The sequence below is a fragment of the Lineus longissimus genome, chromosome 7 (genome assembly GCF_910592395.1).
Source record: "Lineus longissimus chromosome 7, tnLinLong1.2, whole genome shotgun sequence".
In the NCBI taxonomy this organism is placed as follows: domain Eukaryota; kingdom Metazoa; phylum Nemertea; class Pilidiophora; order Heteronemertea; family Lineidae; genus Lineus; species Lineus longissimus.
The window spans coordinates 4,559,216-4,577,279 of NC_088314.1; the positions used below are offsets into that span (position 1 = coordinate 4,559,216).

Sequence of the window (18,064 nt, forward strand, 5' to 3'; positions counted from 1 at the left end):
GTCGCCATTTTTAAAGCGGCAAATTTTGTGTGGCGATTGTCAATTTCCGTGTCAATTTCCCGGAATTGCATCATGACGTCCTTTGTAAGTGATCCTCGAACTCTAACAAAAGAAAAATTGAAATCTGAACTTGCTAAACACAGTGTTCCTTTACCCCATAAAGACAGCAGAAAGGATGTTTACTGTTAGCGCCGTTTCATCGGGTTATTGTTTAATGTTACATTGTGTGTAGCATCTTTAATTGTTATCGCTGCTGCGGATTTCGGACCAGAAAAAACGTGTTAAAGTGAAAGCCGAAATTCGTGTTACAGCGAAAGAAATGTCAAGAAATCTGCTAGTCAACACAAGAAGGCGTTTTATTAAATAGTTATATGGGAAGATCTTAGTTTTCGTTATCGGCTGGTCCCAGTATACCTGAGAAGTATACATGGTAACACGAATAAAAGGTGTTTTTGTGAATGGAAAACTTCTCGAACTTTAAGATCATGACGTCTCAGTTCCGTTTCGTACAGTCAAGACACTCGTCAGCCTCGTAGGTGATACTGTGCAGCATCTGCTACGCATGGTGTCCCAGTTCTGTTTCGTACCATCAAGAATCTGTTTCGTACCATCAATAATCTCCAGTGTTGCAGAAGAAAAACTTTCTGTCATGACGTCCCACTCACGTTGCGGACGGCCACTCAGATCTACAGTGGCCATGGAGAGCTATCTAAAGGAGAAAGCAGCACAACTTCGAAGATCATTGGGTCAACTTAAAGGCAGGGTGACACGAAAGGCCAGGGTATTGGAAGAAGGTGTACCTGTTATGACAGCGGCGCAGATAGAGGTCGCTCAAGATGAGTTGACGGATGCCATGGTGAGATATGGGGATCAACATGAAAACTTTTGTAAAATTGCATCCGACGAGGAAAGGGGGGAAGCATCGGCTGTGTATTTTGAAGTGGGACAGCAAGTGAAGTTTAACTTGGATGTCGGAGAAAGACAGAAGGCTTACTTGTTACGTCAACGAAATGCACAGAGGACCGGGGAAGTGGTCAGGCCTAAGCAGAAGGAACAAAGCTATGTTCCAATTCCTAACCAAGTCGGAGGGAGCTTGAAGATGAAAGTAGCAACCCATAAGTCACTGCCTAAGGTATCCCAGGGAAAAGTAACTGCCAGGGAGGAGATTGAAAATGCAAAAAGACAACTACAGATGCTGGAGGAAAGGACTGCTCGATTGAAGATTGAGGAGTTAGAACGTGAGATTGTGCATAAGGAGCATGAAATGAAAGCACTTGAAGTCAAACGAAAGACTGTAAAATGTAAACCTGTAGAATTGTGTCCTGAGGCTAATGCCTTTGTGCCTCAATGCAGTCCTGCACTTAGAGATACTAGTGGGTACAGAGCTAATGGAGCAGTGAAAATAGAAAAGGGTGGGGACTGGAGTAACCAGAGCCCGATGGTAGCAGCTCAAGGCAACATGTACCAGAGCCCGATGGTAGCCGCCCAAGGCAGCAGGTACCAGAGCCCGATGGTAGCAGCTCAAGGCAACATGTACCAGAGCCCGATGGTAGCCGCCCAAGGTAGCAAGTACCAGAGTCCAATGGCAGATGCCTATAGCGACAGTTATCAAAGCCCAATGGTGAATCCCTACAACGATGTGTACCCGAGTCAAAGGGTAGATGCCTACGACAATATGTACCGGAGCCCAATGGTAGCCCCACAGAGCGACACGATCTGGAACCCAATGGTAGCCGCCCAAAATGACAGGCATCAAGAACCGATGGTAGCTACGCAGGATGGTAGCCAATTCTTAGCCATTGCCAAGACGCTTGAAAAGATTACTTCACACGCTGAGTTACCTCCACCAGAGCCAATAAAGTTTGATGGAACTGCCTCGGAGTACGTGAAGTTTAAGAGATCGTTCGATTTGAGGGTCGGTGGTAAAAATTTCTCTGAGGGATTTAAGTTGGCACAGCTTTTGCAGCTCACTCAAGGGAATGCACATAAGGCCATCAGTTTGTGTGACGGAGCTATAGATGGGTACCAAAAGGCCTTGGGCATACTCAATGATAGGTTCGGGAGACCATACCAGATTGTAAAGTCATGCATTGAGAAAGTCACCAATGGGGAGAGAATAAATCGAAACTCCAAGGAAATGCTCGCATTCTCAGATCAACTCACTAGTGCATATGACACGCTCTGTGATCAAGATTTACTCAAGGAAGCCGATACGCAGATGACCTTGAAAGCGATCTTCGACAGATTCCCAGTAGCCCTCCAAGAAAGGTGGGTTAGGAAGGTGATAAGTTTAGAAGACGAAGGGAAATTTCCACGACTGGCGGATATGGTGCAGTTTGTTAAGGTGCAGGCAAGGACGTCAACACATGTTGTGTTTGAAGTGACACCGCCAGCGAGAACCACAACCAACATCGTAAAGCAACATCACGATAAAGTAAAGCGGGATCAGGCAGCTACGCAGAAGCCGAAGGTTACTACACTGTCTACCCAGCTTGAGAAACCAAGGAACTCTGCCAACTATACAGGAGCTAGAAAATCGGGGAATAAGGCAGGGGTTAATGCCGCCACAGAGGACATGCACTACAAACGCATCTGTCGGTTTTGTAAGGCTGAGGATCATGGAATTTGGGCGTGCAGCAACTTTGAAAAGGAAGACTTGGACGCTCGAAGAAGATTTGTCCGTAACAATAGGCTTTGTTATTGTTGCCTAGGAAGGCACATGGTCAGATCCTGTACCCGGAAGAAGAAATGCCCGAAGTGTGACCAGGACCATCATGTCCTCTTACACTTGGAGAAGACATCTAAGCCGCCGAAGAAAGAGGACATTGGGTCCTTGCAGAGTGTTAAGCCGAAGAGTATGGTTCTCTTGAAGGTGATTCCTGTCAGAATAGCAGCCCAAAATGGAGAGTCAACCACGACATTGGCCCTCTTGGACTCTGGATCAAGTGCAACGCTTATGACACGTAAGCTTGCTGCCAAGATTGGGATTGAAGGAGAGCCAGAGACGATTAGCATAAACACGGTGCTGGCGAGTGGTAAGGAGCAGGAAGTCTCAATTTGTGAGTGTACACTGCAGCCTATTGGGACTGATGAGCCATCTATCCCTGTGAATCGCGCCAACATCGTCGAGGAGTTGCACATCGATAGGAAATATCACCCCAACACATTGGACTTATCAGATTGGGAGCATCTCAAAGAGCTAGATCTGTCGACGCAAGTAGATGAGGAGTCGGTGTCAATCCTGATCGGCGAGGATGTCCCAAGGGCACACATGGTACTTGAAAGCTGTTATGGAACAGAGCCTCACGTGCAACCTTACGCTGTCAGGACTCCGTTGGCTTGGTGCGTGGCGGGACCAATTCATGAGGAATCAGCAAAAGGGGTGGAGATCAATCTTTTGGCGGTAGCAGAGAAGGCAGAGGATACTGAGGTCATCAATCAATGCTGCAGGACGGATGAAGTCGACGACGAGGTTGTGGCGGGCAAAAGCGAGGTGGAGATGAACCAATTGGAACAGCATAACCAGAAGTTGGAGGAAGCTGTTAGTTCACTGTGGCAAACCGAGAAGCATGGATTCATAAATGAAGATGTGAAGATGATGTCGTTCGAGGATCGAAAGGCTCTACACCTGCTTGACACGAGGACCAAGTTGGTAAATGGACACTATGAGATTGGCCTACTTTGGAGGAGTGAGCCACCTGCTCTGGTTGACAATAGAATGGTCGCTGCAAAAAGACTCGAGTATCTTAGAAAACGCTTTGTGAAGGAGCCAGCCTTTGCTGAGATGTATTGCAAAGCTATGGGTGTCTACTTTGATAACGATTACGCACGAGTAATGACAGACGAAGAGGCAGCTTCTGTATCGGCGAAGACATGGTATCTACCTCATCATGGTGTGGCGAATGAAAATAAACCAGGGAAGCTGCGTGTAGTATTTGACGCTGCGGCTTCGTTCAAAGGAACTTCGTTAAATCAAGAGCTACTTCAAGGCCCGGATCAAAGTAACAGCTTGATTGGAGTTTTACTGAGGTTCCGCGAGCACCAGATCGCTGTAACAGCTGACGTGGAGGCCATGTTTTTAAGATTTAAAGTGCCCCCCGTAGATTGCCAAGCATTGAGATTCCTCTGGTGGCGGAATGGACTCGATGAACACCCTGTAACCTGCCAGATGACTAGCCACATATTTGGGGCAACAGACAGCCCGAGCGCCTGTACATACGGAATGAGGAAATGTGCCGAGGACTTTGGAAGCCAATTTGATCAAGGAGTGGTGGACGCAGTAACCCGCAGTTTTTATGTAGATGATTTCCTGCAGTCAGTTGCCGAAGTCAGTGTTTGCATCATGCTATCAATACAGATGATCTGTCTGTTATCGAAGGGAAGCCTAAAGCTGACGAAGTTCATGTCAAACTCACCCGAAGTAATGGCGGCATTACCAGGCGAGGTCAAGGCATCAGGATTCGTCAATCTGAGTCTGGAGTCTACTGCAACAGAGAGAGCATTGGGAGTCAGGTGGAATGTCAGGAAGGACTCGCTTGGTCTGCAGGTCTCCGGGATCAGTAAGGGTGGTGCAAAGAGCAACACGAGGAGGGAATGTCTAGCGGCCGTAAGCTCTATTTATGATCCTCTAGGCTTTGTTGGACCTGTTACCCTAGTTGCTAAACGTATACTGCAAATGAGTTGTAAGCAACGGTTGGCCTGGGACGATGAGCTGCCTGAAGAACTGATGAAGGCTTGGGAAGGATGGAAAGCGACCCTGCCAGCATTGACTCAGATTTCGTTGCCGAGATGGTACTTTACTTCCGAGATGGAGGGACGCTATGAATTGCATCACTTTGCCGACGCGTCGGAAGGCGGGTATGGAACGGTATCTTACCTACGCAAGGTGTACGATACGGAAGAGGGCGACGAAGTTGAGTGTGCCTTTGTAATGGCAAAGACCAGGACAGCTCCACTCCAGTTTGTATCGATACCGCGATTGGAACTGCAGGCAGCAGTGGTTGCAGTAAGAATGGACGGATTGCTTCGGAGGGAACTTGATTTGCCGGTTGATGAAAGCTTCTACTGGACTGATTCCAAGATCACTCTGTCGTACGTCTGCAGCGAGAACAGGAGATTCAAGACTTATGTAGCTAATCGGGTTGCAGAGATCCGAGACTCCTCTACCCCCTCTCAGTGGCGACATATCCCTGGGAAAGAAAATCCTGCGGATGAGGCTTCGAGAGGACAAACTGTTGCAGCCTTTTTGAAGAACGAGAGATGGTTTGCCGGTCCGGAATTCCTGTCAAAGCCAGGGGCTAGCTGGTCAACATTGGCGACTGAAGAGGTCATGGAAGTTGACAAGAATGACCCAGAAGTGAAGACGGAGAAGATTATAGCCACACTGACTGAACCTGCAACCAATGGCTTGTCTCAGTTAATCTCAAGAAGTTCATCTTGGACAGCACTTCGACGGCGAGTAGCAGTGTTACTGAAGTTTGTCAGTTACCTTCAGTCAAAGAAGAAAGACAGCGGAGTCCAGTTCGAGAAGAAGATCACACCGTCTGATCTTGACGAAGCTAGTAAGGCCATTATGAGGTGCGTCCAGAGAGAGGTTTATGCTAGGGACATAGATGCTATAAGGAAGAAGGACGGAGTTAGCAGTTCGAGTTCGCTTGCATCACTGAACCCGTTGTTAGTTGATGGCGTACTACGAGTTGGAGGGAGAATTTCCAGAGCACCGATTACCTTTGATAGCAAACATCCAATGATAGTACCAAAGGGACACCATGCTGGGACGTTGCTCATTGCTCATTTTCATGAGGCAACAGCACATGCGGGCCAAGAGCATGTCTTGTCTAGGATTAGGCAAACCTTCTGGCTTGTAAATGCGAGGAGAGAAGTACGCAAGATCTTGAAGAGATGCATTGGATGCAGAAAACGCAATGCCATACGGATGAACCAACTCATGGCTGACCTACCTGCTGTCAGACTTGTCACATATGAGCCTCCGTTCACCAATACCGGAGTTGATTATTTTGGGCCGATGCTCATCAAGGCCGGACGATCGTCTGTGAAACGCTGGGGAGTACTTTTCACCTGTCTAAACGTGAGGGCGGTACACTTGGAAATTTCCAATTCCATGGATCTCAGCTCGTTTCTAAATGCCTTCAGAAGGTTCAGCGGTCGACGTGGGGATCCGAAGCAAGTATGGTCCGATAATGGGACGAACTTCGTCGGCGGTGAACGTGAGTTGCGGGAAGCGATTATGGGTTGGAATCAGGAGCAAATACAGAAGGAGCTTTGTCAGCGTGGTACAGAGTGGCATTTCCAGCCCCCCTTGGCTCCCCATATGTCAGGGGTCTGGGAAAGTCTCGTTAAGTCAGTTAAGCGAGGGTTGAAAGCAGTCCTAGGCGATAGAATGGTCAGCGATGAAGTTCTGGTAACCACTCACGTTGAGGTTGAGAAGATCGTGAATAGTCGGCCAATATGCAGAGCTAGCGATGATCCTGACGACGAAGAAGTGTTGACTCCCAATCACTTCTTGCTACAGCGAGGTTCCCTGACTTTGCCTCCTGGGGTGTTCTTCGACACAGATCTGTATCATCGAAAGCAATGGCGGAAGGTGCAGATGTTGGCCAACCAGTTCTGGCAGCGATGGATCAGAGAATACCTTCCTACGCTGCAGAAGCGCACCAAATGGGTTAGACGACGACGAAATGCGGAAGTGGGTGACTTGGTCCTAGTCACGGATGATATGTTAGTCCGAGGTCATTGGCCCATGGGAGTGATCATCAAGACTTTTGCCGGAGAGGATGGAGCAGTTCGAGTAGTTGAAGTCAAGACCAGCAGCAGTACTGTCTTGAGGCGCCCGATACACAAACTGTGTATGCTGGAAGAGAGCTGTTCTGGAACTGGCGATGTCGACAATGAACGAGATACAAAGGACGAAGAATTACGTTAGTTGCGCGGGGGAGTATTGGGTGTTATCGCATTTCAATGATGAGCATAATAGCACGGATGTATAGCACCTTTTCTGTGTTCCGCGCGCACATGTGATAACCTTAACGCGATTGTATATGTCGGCATTTTGGGTGCAAGTTGTGTTCATTTTTGGTGTGGTAGTTTTTGGGTTGTTTGGTAGATGCGCTATTGGCATTATCTTAAAAATTCTTTACCTTGCACAACTGTTCTTGGTCTGCCGATATACTGCAATCCTGTCTGGTTATTCTACTGGTTAGTTAATCATTCTAAGGAATATTCTGATTCTTGTTCGATTGGATACTGCTATTGTGAGTGCAGTTTAATAGCTTAGTGGTGCGGCACTAAGTACCTTTGCATCCGTTTCAAGAATGGTTTCATTACTGTTTGTTTATCGCATCAGGCTACACCCATCATAGTTTTTGTTGTTGTTGAGCATGATCATATTCATGCCCTCTTCCGTGTTTTTTTTTTTTGGTTATTCGGGTGCGTGCGATTCATTCAGTTCTGAGACTAGGGTTGGAGGTGCATTGGAAGTGACGCCGTATACTAGTGCGTTTGGATCTAAAGTGTCAATCGTTGTACACTTTCTGTTCTCTTTTTCTCATTGTCAAGGGCTAGACAATGAATATTGGACTACTCTGCTGGTAATTTGGCAGACCTACCGAGATTTGGACACTACTGCTTTAGTCTGACTTTGGTTATGATAAGTTGTCGGAAGATTCCGCTCGTGAAGTTTAAGTTCTGAGTTATTAACATGACTTTGGTGTTTTTGCGTAAATTGGTACTCTTAGTAACGGCTTGTGCCTGGTATGGTTCGACCTACTGGAAATACTTCGGTCTCCCATGGGGGGAGTATGTTAGCGCCGTTTCATCGGGTTATTGTTTAATGTTACATTGTGTGTAGCATCTTTAATTGTTATCGCTGCTGCGGATTTCGGACCAGAAAAAACGTGTTAAAGTGAAAGCCGAAATTCGTGTTACAGCGAAAGAAATGTCAAGAAATCTGCTAGTCAACACAAGAAGGCGTTTTATTAAATAGTTATATGGGAAGATCTTAGTTTTCGTTATCGGCTGGTCCCAGTATACCTGAGAAGTATACATTTACGTTGAATTGTACCGGGAGCATTTGAGCCCCAGATCCGAATCCGGTAAAAAGTTTGCACATGGCATGCATGGTGAACAACTGACCTCGTTTTCAAGTGACGAAGAGGAAGGATTCGGTGATTCTCCTCGAAGAAAGGTGTGTTACTTTTTGTATAAATGCTCCTTTGGCTTTGACTTGTAATCCCTTTTAGTTTTTAATTAGTAAGTGCAAAGCACAAGAAGCAGAGATCATCATGTTCTATTCTAAACAACGAAATCATTCAATCTTATTCCAATGACTCCCAGTCTCACCAGTGACTCAGTGGTGACACCACTCACTTTCAGTCACTATGGATCATGCACACTCGCCACAGGCCCCTCAAGCCGGTTACCGGAAAAATGCTTCGCGAAATGAAAACCTTCCATTTCAACGGGGCAGTCTGAGTTTGTCTAGTGTGAGAGAGAGCAGCACTCACTGCACTGAGACAAGTATATTGGTCTAATTGAATTTACCCCTATCATTTCCTAATATAACATGAAGGAGGTACATTTTATTTTTAGTTGTATTGTGTTCATCCTTGGATTCTGAGCATTTTGACCAGGAATTGAAATTAACCTATGAATTTCTAATTTCGTTGCTGTTGTCCTTTCCTGGAATTAAATCTGTATGAAACACTGCAGACTAATTAAGTGTTTAGTCTTCAGTTTTACTCTAAATCAACTCCTCCCGACTTTCAAATTACCCTTCATAATTTGTTTTTCAGCGGAAGCCAGGGAGTATTGGTCGATCAAACATGGTTGTTATTCCGAATTCAGACATAACTGATGTCACAACATTATCTGATACAGAACTTTTTACTACCCTTAAAAAAATGGGTGCGACAGTTGGACCGATTCAAGGTGAGACTGAAAAATTACTCTTGTTTCAAGGGTTCAATCAATTTATTCCTAAAATAATGCTGTAAATCTTTATTGCATTTTGATGAAACGTTTTATATGAACTGAAAGTCGAAATATTTAAAAAAAAACAATGCTAGGGAGTATTAAGTAACGAATATTGTGTCAATGAGGTATTTCATAGATTGGCTGTGACGCAGTGAACTGGTACCTAGTCACAATACTTTGCTTGAGAGATAGTGGAACAAAGCCGGACCAACAGATTTGTTCTTAACTTCTTTGTGGTCGTATCCCTGTTGGCCTTGATCAATTTTAAATGTTTTACAGATACAACGCGGGCAGTTTATCAGAGAAAGCTGCAGTATCTCCTTGCCAATGGAGGTGCTGATAAAAACGTTATAAGACAGGAGGAAGAGGAAGAAGAGGAGGAAGACGATGATTACAGTGATCAAGGTAAATCTCATCAACTTCACATAATTTCTTCTCAACTAAGGTTTTGTTAAAATTCGCCAGCCATGATAACAACCTTTGAAATGCAAACCTAATTTGTCACTTTAAAATATTGAATCAAGGAAAGGTGATATTACCAAATGGCATTTCAGGTCAGTCCAGGACAAATCCACCAATTTTTTGTTTTGATAATAAATAGAGTGTTCCGGTTGATTAGCCTAGTTAGACTGTGGTTGAAATGGAAGTAGGGAATTGCTACATGTACTAGAGCTGGAATATCATATAAGAATATGGGTTAGATTGGAAGATAAGTATGATAGATGTATGTATTGTATTTATACATCTACTGATTGTGTGATGGAAGCTGAATCAATTGACTTACATACATGGGCTGAAGGTGAAAAGTATACCTGGAAATTCCAGTTTCATGGTACGGCTAATGGAGAAAAGTTGAAGGGGATTAGGGTATTCTGAACAGGTGTGAAAAAAAAGAGTCTGTTGGTCTTGTCCGAAGGCTAATAATTACTATCTGACCCGTTTTTGCACTTTTTATCATGCAGCGAATGAGTGATGGGATTTTATTATAGTGTACTCACAGAAATGGGTTGTGTCAGTATGGATTTCTTCAGCTCATATCTGCAATGTTGGAAGTTTAGGTTTCCTTCATAGGGAGAGGGGCAATTAGGTTGAGAATGTATTCATAGCTAAGGAATGAAGATGAAAATATTAAGCATGTGATAAAACCAAGCTCTCTAATAAAGCCTTCAGGGCTTTGGTGCTATCAGTTTGAAGTGTTTTCAGTCCTGCTGATATAAAGGGCAAATTCATGAATGGCACGATGTGTAAATTAACACTTTTAGTAATGCAAATATTCAACTCCTTTGCAGAAGAAGATACACAGATCTTAAATGAAAAGGATGCAGCCACTGAGTTGTAAGTATTGTATAGTCTGCCAGTCCCTTCTGAAAGAACAAGGCTCTTGTTAATGAAAATGTGTGTGAATTGTCTTGCTAAACTTCACTGCAGATCAACTAGTTTTATTAATATTCCAAAACAGCATAGAGCTCCAAATATATTGATTTAAGCACTGAGGTAAACTCGGATGTTATTAGGTCATATTGGACAAATTGTACATTGCCCTTGTACGTTTTTCCACTTAAAATAGTTACAGACCATTTCTTACTGAATACACAATGTCAATTTCAGGGATAGTAGTTATGTGAGACGAAGGCCTGCCCCATCACAAGTCACATCTCAGCGGACAGTAAAGGTCACCAATGTAGTCAAGTAAGAATGACTTTCTATTACTTTTCAAAGTCTATTATATTTATCCCTCAGGGCCCAGTTGCTCAGTCGGGGTTGGACACAAATGATAATATTAGCTCAAATGGGCATATCTCCTTCAGTAAATTTGATTTGCAGTAGTAGCATTAGGAACTAACGACAGCATGCATGAGGACTTAAAACCAGTGTTACTGAGCACTTGGACAATGTTTTCACAGAACATCTCAACTGCAGTCCTTTCACAATGTTCAACTTATTTTCCTACCAGGTTTTATTATGTAAATTCATCAGTATTGTGTGTCACTCCTTATGTCTTCTTCTTCACTGCTGATAAAGACTGCCTTAAAATTGCTCATTTTCATTTCACTTCAGCAATCAAGGCAGTAAAACAGAAAAAGTTGAAACAGAGAAAGTCACTAGAAAAGGTACAGACGGAAAGTTGGAAACAAACGAGAAAGTTACAACCACATCCACAGTCGACGGTAAAATGGTCACAAATACCAGCGTCTCGACGAAAAAGAAGGGCATGGCATTATGGATCCAAGTGTGCATCTTTGCTGCTGTAGCGTTGGTGATCTTCATCATTATCACAACCATGGAACCGTCCCCCAGTAATCCTGTATCTGGGACTTCACACTAAAAATGCATAATCTCGGGACACTTTTTGAACTTTCGTGTATTCATATTTAAGGCTTTATATGAATCTTCTTCCAAGTATCTTTTCACACTGCCTCTAATTTAAAGAAAGTTATTCATGTTCTGGAGTGATTATTTCATCATTTTTTGTTTTTGGTGGACATATTGGAAGTCCACAAAGAGGATACTGGAAGTGCATAATGGTCAAGTTCATCTGGCAAATGAAGAGGTTAAAAAACCACAATTCCTCTTTATCTTTTCCTCTGAGAATTAAATGGCGTCATATGGCAGTTAAGTTAGCTATAAATGCAGGGTGTGCCCTTCTTGAGTCTGTTGCAAGCCTTCACTAGGGCTTTAAAACATATCGTCACCACTGCTTTTTGCTGCTTTTTGATATCATTGGATATATGTATCAATGTAAGTTGAAAACACCTTATATTTTTTGTAATGATGATAAGAATGCATGAGTAGGATTTTGAAGTGCTTGGCTCTATATTGAATATATACATTTAGAATAGTATATTCAGTTTATAGTCAGTCCATAAAGAGGTCAAAATACAGACATTTATATCCAGAATGAGTTGTTGATAACTGCCCTAAACCATGTATGCAAATGTGTTCATCTTAAAAGTGAAGAGTCGAAAAGTAAACGTCCTGGTTTTCGTGATGAATATTTACAAAAAATATGTGCTGAATTTTCTGCTGCCAATTTCTCACTTTTGTATTTAGAAAAGTTTTTTGTCAATTTGTAATGTTGTTGCTGGATTTTTTGTATGATTTCCAAAATATGTTGAAAAGGGCCTTGAAGCCAGTCCTCCATTTTCATATTTAGGATACTTGAAGTTGTACAGTAAAGCCAAAGTAATGCCCTGCAGATTGAATTGTAATAAATAATAAGACTTATTCATTCTTCCTTTGTTGATTAAAATTTTGTTAGAAATTTCTCAGATGAAAAATGCCTTGTTCTCTTTTGTCTCGGTGTTCTCTTCGTGATGTATGTCCTTGCCGCAGTAGAGCCACTAGCTAAATATGACCTAAGTGAACAATGGCCACCTCCAAATGGTACACCCCTTGCAAAATCCACATGGAGCAGTTTCCTGCTATTCTGCGCAACTTTTCCCCAGCGCGCGCTTCGTTAGAGCATGACGTCCTGTCTCTATCCAACACATGACGTTGCACAGGGGACCAACACAGCATCAAGTGCTAGGTCTTGACGTAGGTTCCAACACTCCATCACAGTTTTAAGAGATCATGCGAAGATGTTCAACTTCACAAATGGTCACACAGTCAAGCTGATGACCTGTCCGCACTCGCCAAGTCCGTACCTCCAACTTAAGTCGACTATTGGACCCTGATGTTTTAATGTTTGCTTTATATATGAACAATAGACGGTCTATAAGAACAATGGACAGTCATGCTCGGAATTTCAATGTTGATGTCCAAGATATCAGTATCAGAATGAGTATGATGTACGATGTCTTCAAAGTTGCCAAGAGATGGACACCGACAAGGTGGGCATGGGCTAGATCATTGTGATTGAATGGCGTACCAAGTAGTCATTTTTGCAACATTAAGATATTAGTCTTCCTCTGGACTTGTCATTGGCTCAGCTACTTTTTCACAGGGGACTCAAGGGAACATGCTATAAATGGGAGCCGAGATTAAAACAGGCTGGACTCGGACCCCTCTGCAGCTGCAGCTGCATTGCCTGTGGCAACACGCTCTTGTTAAGGTCAGGAGGTGAAGACAAGCACAAATGATTGATTGTGGATGCAGAATGAATTGACTACCGTAAGTGCAGCACACAGTTTATCATCATGTTCGGAAACAGATAATCATATCTAAATAAGCAAAGAAAACATGTACATGTAAGGCACTCATGACACCAAAGACACTCACGTTGTCCAATCTAACATCTCACAATTTTCTGAAATACATTCACAGTGTTGTATTTGCACAGGTTACAAACGTAATAAGTCCTGAATTTGCCTTCTAACGTCCGGATCCTTTATTCTAACACTGCTTCACAAAATTATACACACCAAAGTCATAATTGATAAAATAGTTCGTCGGGATGACGATTCGTGCACGTGATTATAAAATACTCGGGAGACTGGAATAACTCTCTATCGCTCTCTTCTCTCTCTCTCTCTCTCTCTCTCTCTAGAAGGCAAATTCAGGACTTATTACGTTTGTAACCTGTGCAAATACAACAACAGCCTTGCCTCATCTGGGCCGACTACCTTGGACTGAGCTGACATCTCACTGTGCTCTGGACGACATGCACACCAAGGCCTACTGCATTAGAATGAGCTATCATCTCACCATGCTTGTGAAGACAGGTACAACCTAGCGGTCCCTTCTATACTGCAGGCACAAGGGCCTACCCTAACGAAAAAGATCTTGAATCACCGTAGTAAAATCTGAATTCGCCATGGTCAATTCAACATTTCGCCGTCGTAAAATCAGAATTGTAACAGCTACTGTCATCAGCTTGGTTGTGACAGCGTCTAGAACGAGTGAAGCCGCCTGGTAACTATTCAGATCTTGGACATTGTAGCCGATTGGTTGTGACATGGTCTCGTCAGGGAGACATACAAGACATAATGCCCTCCCAAATCAAATAATTTCTTGATCCCTTAGGAAAAAAGTGTCTCAATTTCACCATGGTAAATTGGGAAATATTTTAACATGGTGAGCATGGTAAATTCTACATTCACAATGGTGAGCATGGTAAACTCCGATTTTACCATTGTGAATCCGAGATCTTTTTCGTAAGGGTCATCTCCATCCAAACCAATTCACCGACTTAACGTTGTCCTCTTTTAAGGCAACGAAATATTTAAAGCAGATGCAACGACAGGATTCTAATGACAGAATACATGTACAGGACACAACTTTTTTATTCATAAAACATAGACTCTTTTCGACAACAAACAGACATAAGAATTTTGGCAGGCGTTTTCAAAATAACAATGAATACAACTTAACCTGTAAAAACGGCCATAGCAATGTTGCCAGAGAGTGTACTGAGTCTCTGCTGGCTGTGCCATGCCCCATTCACTATGCGTACTCTGTCTGATCATGGAGGTATTATTAAGACAATACCTCCATGGTCTGATCTAGATGTGTACTCTCCCAACGTAGTGCACCTTGTTTCTACAGGGTGGCCCTATTGTCTCCTCCCTTAGGAAAAATGTGTCTCATTTTCACATGGTGAATACCTGATCATTTTCATAAAGGGATTGCATAAAATCCGAGCTCGATAGCAAAGATTACTTCGGAGCAATCCTCAATCCGCGTTCATGTTTTGAAACATACTGAACCTATAATGTGACCAGGTCAATAGGAAGGATAGAGGCCCAAGTCTGAGTGCCCTTTATGTCGTTTTACTCATCGGCGTGATATCGGTCCGATATCGGCGAAGTTGTGCCAAGAATACGATGGGCCTGGAGACTATAGAGCCGCTCTGGAATTTGGTCTAACCTTAGAGTAACCCAGTGTAGTTACTCTAAGGTCTAACATTATTTGATCCGATAAGGGTAACCTTTCGTTATTCTCCACACGCTCCGAGAGATGGTGGGAACGGTGTCAAACGAGTTTGTGTTTCGCAATTAAAATTGATAGCTTAACTATTACTGGCTTCCTGCCCACACACAAAGATAACTTTGTATTGTCAATGGACAAGATTGTGACAAGTTGAGACCAGCAGGGGCATTTTACCCATTATTTTTAAACTTGCTTTCTCAACGTCCGTGGGTACTCCCGGGGTTTATACTTGTATGTGGAGGGGTAATCGGGGGGGGGGGGGGGGGGGGGAGGTAATGCCTGCGAGAGGACAGAGGGCCATTGCAGGCTGTTTCGCGTTTTAGAGGGCCTGAAACATGGCAGATGGGATAAACAGTCAAAAACACGGCCCCGTGACGGGCCGTGTCGCCTGTCGGCGTGTGTCAAATTCTGACATGTCTCATGAAAACGCTAATAAGATAATTTAGAATCATTGGAACTTTTTCAAATTCACTTATGACATTGACAAGATATAGTACTACACTTCTGCAAAGTTTGATGAAACTCCCAGCATTGATTTTTTTTTAAATCACGAAAATGTATGTATACAGAATGTGCACGGACCCTATCGCAGATTTAATTGCGTCCGGAGCCCGCTCCTGGCTCCCCTACCGTTGGCCAGCCATACTACATAGTACGCACATGAAACGTCCACACAGGAGTAATGCAGCGAGAATTTGTACTGCATATAAGGGTCCTACCCAGTAAGTTAAGTTCGGAGCAAAGAGACGCTGTGGCCGGCAACGGTCGGCAGTACCATGTTTGGGGTTCATGGAATAATTCGTCCCCCGTTCCCCTCCTAACAAGGGGGATAATTTCCACCTCACAATGAGGCAATTTTTAATTTTAAGCAATCGCGTAGTTCCACTTTTTTAGCTCAGATGGCGCCAACTGAGGTCCTGTCAAAATCATTGGCCTACCTGAGGCTGATGAGGAAACTCACGAAACTCTACAGGATGGCCCAGAAAGGTTTTGATCCCTTGCACAGTAGAATTCTATTGTGTGTGTATATTGTGTGAGAGAAATTAATTCTGGGCCACCCTGTAGTACATAAACTTGTCACCCTGTTCAAAGATATCGGAGCGAAAGTGAAAAACGAGGACACTTCTGTTTTCCACCGCAACGGGCCTGTGTATTTTACCGTCGCTCTATATTGTTACCTGCAGAAATGACTTTCGGCCAATGAGACAGTAGTGCACAATATCTCTTCTGGATGTGCACTCCCCTTCATTGCTCGCCATGTTGCCAGGGAGTATACCAAGTCTTTGCTGGATGTGCCATGCCCCTTCACTATGCGTACTCTGCATGTCTGATCTAGATGTGTACTCTCCCAACGTAGTGCACCCTGTTTCTACAGGGTGGACCTTGTCTCCACGCTTAAGAAAACTGTGTCTCATTTTCACATGGTGAATACTGATCATTTTCATCAAGGGATTGCATGAAATCAGAACACCAGACCTGAAGAGACAGCAAATACTGCAAACAACCATACCATAACATGCTGCCACAACCAGACCTCATAATACAGCATATGCTGTCACAACCAGCCCTGATAGACAGGAGACGCTGGCACAACCAGACCTGATGAGATTGCAGATACTGTCACAACCAGACCTGACGAGATAACAATGCTGTTACACCCAGAGCCAGGGGCAGCACGAGCAGATCTATCTGAAAGCAGACCAATGAACGAGCTCGATAGCAAAGATTACTTCGGAGCAATCCTCAACCGTTCATTTTTTGAAACATACTGAACCTGTAATGAGGCCCTAAGTGCCCTTTGGCCATGGGAATGATTAATCCGGTTTACCGTCTGAGAGATTTGAAAAGATGATGAGGTTTTTTTTCACATTTTTATTATTCAGTATCGAATTACAGTCTGATTTACTTGTCAAAACACGCGATTCGGCAACTTCCAGTAAACGGAAATCGGGTCAGTCATCAACATGAGTCATCAAGTTTTTATTGTGTTTTTCAATCAGTTTAGGTAAAGATGAATGCGGTGGCCCATAGAGGACATGCGTTTATTTTCAATATAATAGAAAATTTTTCTTTTTACAATGCGTTTTTTTTTTCTCTCGAATTACAACCGCCGTCGGATTTATTTCTCACCGCCGAAAAAATAATTTCCACCGCCGGGTAAAAAATAATAATTCCCACCACCGCGGTGGAAATAATATCCACCGCGGGAGCTAATTCGTTATTGACACCGGGTGGATATTATTTCCACCGCGGTGGATATTATTTCCACCGCGGTGGTGGGAATTATTATTTTTTACCCGGCGGTGGAAATTATTTTTTCGGCGGTGAGAAATAAATCCGACGGCGGTTGTAATTCGAGAGAAAAAAAACGCATTGTAAAAAGAAAATTTTCTATTATATTGAAAATAAACGCATGTCCTCTATGGGCCACCGTAGATGAACCACTGAAAAGATTGTTGGAATAAACAAAATAATGGCAACAATAAAATGAATAACTTTTTGAATAATAATGAAAAATTTTTGAGTACACTCTGAACCCATGCGAGAGGTGGACGGTGAACCGGATTAATCAATCCCATGCCCTTAGGCCCCCTACTGTTAACACAGTAGTTGCAGCCATCCTGAATCTAATGGCCTTATACTCTCTTTAAACTCAGCCCGGGTTAAATCTTGATATCAGATGCAAAAAACTTGGTGGTCAAGATGTACAGGTCCTGCATGAGAAGCAATAAACAATCAAAGACATTTGTGAAGGACTCTATGATTTGAGGGACTATCTTTCACGTTACACCACCCATGCACTATGTACACAATGCGCAGCTGTGTACGGTCTCATTAGGGAAGTTTTTTATATTCATGCGCGGCCAAGCCCTAACCGTAGTTCCTAAAATCATTCATTTCTTGGTCCTCACAGTATGCCAGTGTTGATTTGGTGTATCGCCATTTCGCCTACAATCATTTCGCCTACAGCCATTTCGCCTACAATCATTTCGCCTACAGCCATTTCGCCTATAACCATTTCGCCTATTAGCCATTTCGCCTACTAGCCATTTCGCCTACTTGTCAATTCGCTTACTAGCCATTTTGCCAACTTGTCTTTTCGCCTACTAGCCACTTCGCCTACTTTTACTGCTATTTTTGTTTTTTTATGAATTGGAAGGAAACTAGGACTTTCTGGATATTTGTATTGAACAGAGGTGGT

General features: G+C 43.4%; 1 protein-coding gene across 3 annotated transcripts; it reads left to right on the plus strand.

The window, feature by feature from the left end:
• Positions 1–3: 3 nt before the first annotated feature.
• LOC135490732 (lamina-associated polypeptide 2, isoforms beta/delta/epsilon/gamma-like) lies at positions 4–12,223 on the plus strand. Of its 3 annotated transcripts, none has more exons than XM_064776142.1 (7): positions 4–178; positions 8,064–8,203; positions 8,811–8,946; positions 9,271–9,396; positions 10,281–10,326; positions 10,594–10,680; positions 11,050–12,223. In XM_064776142.1, the coding sequence occupies exons 1-7, from the start codon at positions 73–75 to the stop codon at positions 11,315–11,317; spliced, it is 909 nt and encodes a 302-aa protein (XP_064632212.1). In that variant the 5' UTR covers positions 4–72; the 3' UTR covers positions 11,318–12,223. The 3 variants fall into 3 exon arrangements, with proteins under 3 accessions (XP_064632212.1, XP_064632213.1, XP_064632215.1); XM_064776143.1 differs by having other exon boundaries at positions 10,600–10,680; XM_064776145.1 differs by lacking the exon at positions 8,064–8,203 and having other exon boundaries at positions 12–84.
• The last annotated feature ends 5,841 nt before the right edge of the window (positions 12,224–18,064 follow it).

Bases quoted from the DNA above. Each gene is read 5' to 3' on its own strand.
- LOC135490732 (XM_064776142.1), top strand. From the start codon at position 73: ATGACGTCCTTTGTAAGTGATCCTCGAACTCTAACAAAAGAAAAATTG. The intron at 8,947-9,270 runs GTGAGACTGAAA...AATGTTTTACAG, and splicing joins GACAGTTGGACCGATTCAAG to ATACAACGCGGGCAGTTTAT. The intron at 9,397-10,280 runs GTAAATCTCATC...ACTCCTTTGCAG, and splicing joins CGATGATTACAGTGATCAAG to AAGAAGATACACAGATCTTA.